The sequence below is a fragment of the Callorhinchus milii genome, unplaced genomic scaffold, assembly GCF_018977255.1.
Source record: "Callorhinchus milii isolate IMCB2004 unplaced genomic scaffold, IMCB_Cmil_1.0 Scaffold5, whole genome shotgun sequence".
NCBI classification, from domain to species: domain Eukaryota; kingdom Metazoa; phylum Chordata; class Chondrichthyes; order Chimaeriformes; family Callorhinchidae; genus Callorhinchus; species Callorhinchus milii.
In genome coordinates this window covers 48,604,604-48,611,719 of record NW_024704746.1, presented here as the reverse complement: position 1 = coordinate 48,611,719, position 7,116 = coordinate 48,604,604, and the positions used below count along the sequence as shown (strand labels likewise).

At 49.2% G+C, this 7,116-nt stretch overlaps 1 protein-coding gene across 1 annotated transcript; it reads left to right on the top strand.

The window, feature by feature from the left end:
• Window positions 1-4,427: 4,427 nt before the first annotated feature.
• snrpb2 (small nuclear ribonucleoprotein polypeptide B2) lies at window positions 4,428-6,627 on the top strand (the record flags this gene model as incomplete). Its single annotated transcript, NM_001292112.1, is given in 4 exon segments — window positions 4,428-4,434; window positions 4,437-4,497; window positions 5,384-5,472; window positions 6,156-6,627. Coding segments are annotated over 4 exon segments (317 nt in total), but the record flags the coding sequence as incomplete, so codon positions are not given.
• Between the last annotated feature and the right edge of the window lie 489 nt (window positions 6,628-7,116).

The following is a 7,116-nucleotide window of genomic DNA, read 5'->3' as shown; positions in this document are numbered from 1 at the left end:
TGTGCTGGGGTGAGGGGTGTTGAGGTGGGGGGACTGTGCTGGGGTGAGGGGGGTTGGGGTGGGCGGGGCTGTGCTGGGGTGAGGGGTTGGAGTGGGGGGGTTGGGGTGAGGGGGCTGTGCTGGGGAGGGGTGAGGGGAGTTAGGGTGGGGGGGCTGTGCCTGGTTGGGTTGTGGGGGGCTGTGCTGGGTTGGGGGGGTTGTATTGCGGGGGACTGTGCTAGCTTGTGGGGATTTGGGGTGGGGGGGGGCTGTGCTGTGGTGAGGGGAGTTGGGCTGGAGGGTGTCTGTGCTGGTGTGAGGTCGGTTGGGGTGGGGGGCTGCGCTGGGGAGATTTGGGTTGGGGGTGAGGGGGTTGGGGTGGGGGGGGGGGGGAGTCTGTGCTGGGGTGAGGGGTGTTGGGGTGGGGCTGTGCTGGGGTGAGGGGGTTGGGGAGGCTGTGCTTGGGTTAGGGGGTTGGGGTGGGCGGGGCTGTGCTGGGGTGAGGGGTGGGGGCTGTGCTGGGTTGGAGTGGGGGGGTTGGGATGAGGGGGGGCTGTGCTGGGTTGTGGTGGGGGGAGTTTGGGCTGTGCTATGGTGGGAGGAGGCTGTGCTGGGGTGAGGGGGGCTGTGCTGGTTTGGGGTGAGGTGGTTTGGGGTGGGCTGGCTGGGTTGGGGTGACGGGGGTTGGGGTGGGGGGTGTCTGTGCTGGGGTGAGGGGTGTTGGGGTGGGGAGGGCTGTGCTGGGGTGAGGGGGTGGGGGGGCTTGTGCTGGGTTGGGGGGGGGTTGGGGGGGCTGTACTGTTTTGTGGGGGTTGGGTCGGGGGGGCTGTGCTGTTTTGTGTGGGGTTGGGTTGGGGGGGCTGTGCTGTTTTGTGTGGGGTTGGGTTGGGGGGCTGTGCTGTGTTGGGGGTGGTTGGGTTGGGGGGGCTGTGCTGTGTTGGGAGTGGTTGGGTGGGAGGGCTGTGGTGGGTTTGGAGGGGTTGGGGGTGCTGTGGTGGGTTGGGAGGGGTAGGGGGGGCTGTGGTGGGTTGGGAGGGGTTAGGGTGGGGGGGGCTGTGGTGGGTTGGGAGAGGTTGGGGTGGGGGGGGGCTGTGGTGGGTTGGGAGGGGTTGGGGTTGGGGGAAGTTGGGTTGGGAGGGTTGGAGTGGGGGGGGGCTGTGGTGGGTTGGGAGGGGTTGGGGTTGGGGGGAAGTTGGGTTGGGAGGGGTTGGAGTGGGGGGGGGCTGTGGTGGGTTGGAGGGTTGGGGTGGGGAGGGGGTTGTGGTGGGTTGGGAGGCGTTGGGGTGAGCTGTGGTGGGTTGGGAGGGGTTGGGGTGGGGGGGCTGGTGTGGTGGGTTGGGGTGGGGGTGCTGTGGTGGGTTGGGAGGGGTTGGGGTGGGAGCTGTGGTGGGTTGGGAGGGGTTGAGGTAGGGGGGGTTTGGGGTGGGGGGGTGTTGGGGTGGGGGGGTTGGGGTGGGGGTGGGCTGTGGTGGGGGGGTTGGGAGGGGTTGGGGTGGTTGTGGTGGGGGGGTTGGGGTGGTTGTGGTGGGGGGGTTGGGTGGTTGTGGTGGGGGGGTTGGGGGGCTGTGGTGGGGGGTTGGGGGGGCTGTGGTGGGGGGGTTGGGGTGGTTGTGGTGGGGGTTGGGGTGGTTGTGGTGGGGGGTTGGGGGGGCTGTGGTGGGGGGTGGGGGGGCTGTGGTGGGGGTTGGGGGGTGTGGTGGGGGGCTGTGGAGGGGGCGGGGCTGTAGTGGGGTGGGGGGCTGTAGTGGGAGGGGTTGGGGTGGTTGTGGTGGGGGGGTTGGGGGTGTGTGGTGGGTGGGGCTGTGGAGGGGGCGTTTGCCCTGGTTTAACTCAATCGCGATAACATAAATAAACTATTGCAACATTCAACAGTAAAATTTCTATCTAAGAACTAATAAAGTACCATACTCAAGACTAGCAGCAGTTCCCCAAATAATAATTAAAAGAAACCGATCTTGACTTGGAGTTACGGCCCCAGTCAGGCGCACACCTTAATCTCCACGTCAGCAGATGGAAGTGACCCCAAAAGAATCAGCAATCTTGATCACTTCCAATCCACCTAATTTATACCCCCTTAGTCCCTCCCTCTTTTGCCTTTTTCACACCAAAAAGATTTCAGGCTGTCTGCTTAATGTATCGTTTGAATTCCCCAAATAATAATTAAATTATAATTAAATAAAAATTGTGGAGTCCTGTAGCTCAGTGGTTAGAGCACTCGCTTTGCAAGTGAGAGACCTGGGTTCGATTCCAGGTAGGGTGAAACCTTGGGCAAGTTTCCTTACTGCACACGCCTGATAATAATACCTCAAAAAAAAAACAATAATAAATTGGTCATTTCAGTCCACAACTGTTTGTGGACACTGCTGTGCGCATTTGGCTGCTGCATTTTGTCCACAAATATACAGTCAATTCACTTTACAGTCTATTCTGTGAAGCGCTTTAAGACGTCTAGAAGATGTAAAAAGTGCTATATCAAATGCAAGGATTATTATTATAAAAAAAACTAATCTCTATGTACATATATATAACATGTATATCTAATATATATATGCACACACACAGTAGAATCTCACTAATCTAATCACTCAAGTGACTGGGCAAAAGTGACCTACTTGGTGAGGTGAGCGTGTAGAATAGTGGGGGGTTAGGAGGTTACAGGGGGGAGCAAGACTGGAGGGCTTTGAAGGTGAGGACCAGTATCTTGAATTTTATCCTCTATGTGATGGGAAGCCAGTAGAGTCGGCGAGGATTGGAGTGATAGGGTCTCGGAGCCCAGTGCGGGAGAGGGCTGCAGAGTTCTGGATGATCTGCAGTCTATAGCGGGAGGAGTTGGGGAGGCCGACAAGCAAGGAGTTTGCATAGTCAAGCCTCGATGTAATGAAAGCGTGTATGAGGGTTTTGGCAGCCTGCGGTGTGAGACTGGTGGAGTCCAGCGAAGTTGTGGAGGTGGGGGAAGGCAGAGCGGATCATGGAGTAGATGTGGAGTAGAAAGGATAGTTGAGGGTCAAACAAGACACCAAGGTTCCGGACTAATTTACCAAGGTGGAGTGTGCAACCATGGATGGTGATGCTGTCAGCACCTGAAGTGAGGAGATGCTGACGGGAGCCAATCAGGAGAGCCTCGGTCTTGTTAAACCCAATCAATATTTACACTGCAAATTCGAACGTGAAATGCATGGTAGGTTAGTGTGACTCGTCACAGTTTGTATAACCTAACTTCACTAGATAGTAAGTCTTCATCTTCTGACAACAACAACCACAAGATTATATTTGTATAACGCCTTTCACGTCGGGAGGACGTCCCAAGGCGCTGGACAGTATACAGCATTTCAGACCTGAGCTGGGGTCGGGGAGGGGAAGGGGGGGTGGCCGATGGCATGGTCGAAGAGGAGGGTTTTGAGGCGGGACTTGAAGGAGGCTAAGATGGGGGTGAGGCGGAGTGACTGGGGGATAGAATTCCAGAGGTTGGGGGCAGAGTGGCTGAAGGCTCTCCCGCCAATTGTGGGTGGGTGGGTCCGGGGACGTGGAGCAGGCCAGAGCCGGCTGAGTGGAGGGAGTGGGTGGGTTGGTGGGTGGTTAGGAGGTCGCAGAGATGGCGTGGGGAGGCCATGGAGGGCTTTGTAAGTGAGGACCAGGATCTTGAACTGGATCCTCTGAAGGATAGGGAGCCAATGGAGTTAGACGAGAATGGGGGAGATGGGGTTGCAGAGTTTGGTGCAGGAGAGGACACGGGTTGCAGAGTTCTGGATTATTTGTAGCCCGTGGAGGGAGGAGTTGGGAAGGCCGACAAGCAGGACGTTTGTATAGTCGAGCCTGGAGGTGATGAAGGCATGAACAAGAGTTTCAGTGGCCTGAGGGATGAGGTAGTGGCGGAGTCGGGCGATGTTACGGATGTGAGGGAAGGCAGAGCGGGTCATGGCTTGGATGTGGGGAAGAAAAGACAGTTGAGGGTCGAACAAGACACCTGGGTTCCTGACTGGCTTGGTGAGTTGTAGTGTGCAACTATGGAGGTTGATGCTGCCAGAGCCTGAGGTGCAGAGGCGCTGGCGCGAGTCAATCAGGAAGGCCTCAGTCTTGTTCACATTCAACTGTAGAAAATTTGATGTAGACTTGATGTCCAACAAGCAGTCTGTCAGGACAGTAGTGGTCCTGGAGTTGAGGGTGGAGGCAGGAAGATAGAGTTGGGTGTCATCCGCAAAGCCATCTGCTTAGAGTTCTTGCAAAAATTATGTAAGTTCTGAGATCTTGAATTGAAAAGCAATAAAAAAAGTAAGGTACAACTTGCCTGGAGTAAGGTTTGCAACTGATGCAAAAAGACCACCATTTTGTTACGCTGTTATCAAACACTGTTCCTGATCACTTACTTGTACAACATTAAAAAGGAAAAGCAAATATGTTTTCCACTTGGTATTTTTTTGTATGCACTGTGCAGAACTCACATTGATTTTTTAATCTTAGGGAGCTGCACAACCAACAACTGCAAACTCCAATCAGACTACTTCCTCAGCAAATCAGCAGGTAATCTTTTAAAAACCTTCTTTGTTTTAGATTTGGTCAGTGTGTTTAAGTTTAATATAAGTAAAATTAGAAAGAAGCTGAAAAATGCAAAAATAATAAGATGAGAACAACCAAGTGCTGCTTTGTAAAACAAAAAGTGATTGAATGGTAGATTTGATATCCTGTCGCTCTACTGAGTTTCTGTTCGCAGTGAATCATGATGGGGAAGGTGTTGAGTAGAGCTGTTTCTGGAGTGTTCCTGTCAGCCTCCCAGCTCTTGGCTCAAAGTAGTAATAGTGGAGAATCGGTAGCAGGTTTTTCTGCTCAGCTTCTCAGTTCCTGGTGGTATACAGTTTCAACAATCTGTATTTGTGTAGTTCCTTTTCAAGTAGAAGTAACATCTCAAAGGACCTGATAGATTTAACGGTGAACAGGACAAAGGAAGTTTTATAGATGTTGACTAAAAGCACAAAGGCTTATACTTTGGCATGGAGAGAGACGCAAGACTTGTGTAAAAAGTTGGAGGATTAATTCGCTCAAAGTTGTGTGTCTGTTGGTGGCAGTAAGATGTATAAAGCCATAACCAGTTGTAACCAATTGGATCTTTGATTCTGTTCATTTTGTGTCATATCTAAGCATGTTTGTGCAGATCTATAAAAGTATATCGCTTACACTTTAGGTGGTATTTGGCATGGTAACATTATAATTTGTGCAAATTTGTATTTGCACTTGTGTTTGAATTATATAGGCAATATTCAATGGCACCAGAGGCTGCACATTCACGCACACATATCTCTCTCTCTCTCTCTCTCTCTCTCTCTGTCTCGTTCTCCTGAGAGGGGGAAAGTTGACTTTCTTTTAGAAACAAAAACAATATTTTCCTCTGCTTTGCTTTTCTTCCTTGTAGGTACCGGACAATCCACCAAACTACATTCTGTTCCTCACTAATTTGCCTGAAGAGACCAATGAGATGATGTTGTCTATGCTGTTTAACCAGTAAGTATGTTGGTCAAATCAGTTGGTTTTGATGATGCTCACCTGATGCTGGACAAGTTGAATTTGATTCACTACAAATTCTACTCTGTTGAAAGATGTTGCCTAATTTTTTTGAATTAAACTTTTCATTCTTTTAAATCTTAATGAAAGTTACTGAACCTAAAGATCAGGACAATCCTAGCTTTGATCTCTGGTGGAATGTTTGGGAAAGAAAATTAATTTTGATAAATGCACTAAAATGGTAAGTCTGTGCAGAGGTATTTTTGAAGGCCCTGGTTTATCTTTTGCAGAAATTAGATAGCACATTGAAATCTTATTCTTCAAAAATATATCAAATAATACATTCATTGAATCAGTATTTGGTATTTTCCACCTGAGGAAGCTGCAGTTGATGAGTAATAGAGTAACTTCATCCGACAGAAAGATCCAACCTGGAATCTGATGGTGTTTTTCAGTTCAAACAAAACATCTGGCTGGGGACTTCGTTCCTATTCAAATCTTATCCTGCAAGTCCCGGTTATGATTGCTTCCATTTAGCACATCTGTTCAAGATGATCTGGGATGGAACTATCTGAATTACTTTTACAGCATCGTAGCATTGAATAAATTACAATTCAGATGATGCTTTTTTATGTTATTTGGTTAAAAATTGGCAGACTTAGTACTTGTTCTTCTGTTACCAGATTTCCCGGTTTCAAAGAGGTGCGTTTGGTGCCTGGACGACATGACATTGCTTTTGTGGAGTTTGAGAATGAAGGGCAGGCTGGAGCTGCACGCGATGCGTTACAGGGATTCAGAATTACACCTTCTCATGCCATGAAGATCACGTATGCCAAGAAATAACTCTGGGGCTGGGGGCGGGGAGGGAGATCAACTTGTTTTATTCCAGTTTTTTTGTTTGGGGCTTGGTTTTAGTTCACTCATCGTCTGAAGTAAACCAACAAAAACAATTCCTGAGCCACCTTGTAAGGATTACAGTCTTATCAATTGCAGAAATGTGACTTTGAAACTAAAAGTGATTGGTCGCATTGTCACTTTCAGAAGACGTACGAAGCAGACATTCAACTGTGTTAAATTATATGGCTGAATTAGACGGTGTGTTCTTGGAAAGATGCTGTTCTGATATTTTATACAATAAAGATAGATTTTTCACTCAGCATTCTAGCACTATTAATTCTGTAGTCTTATTAATATTTGGAATTGAAGGGGCTGCCCCATAACCTTTCCTTCAGTGAAGGAGCCTCCAGATCTACTGTTTACGCGCGCGTGTGTGTGTATAAATATGGGAAAAAGAAGATCCCCATTCTCTCTTCTGGTGCCCATGCTGGTTGTAAACTAGTTGTGTTGTAAATTATGGGAATTTGTATATTCTTCTTGTGCGGTAGGATCTGATTCAGTAACCAATTAGTTAGGAAATGGTGCTAAGAGTTAAAGATACAATTAAAAAAATATGGGCATATGTGTAGTCTGTCAAATTTTTATTTCAGTCATGTTTTAATAACATAATCCTTAGTTTAGTAGTTTCGTAACTTGGCTCTTGATTGCTCTAGAGGCCCATTGCTGTACTTAATTAAATTCTTCACTGGCACATAGTATGATTGATTTGCAAGGTCAGCATTCTCCTTTTCTAATTGTTCTTGGGTG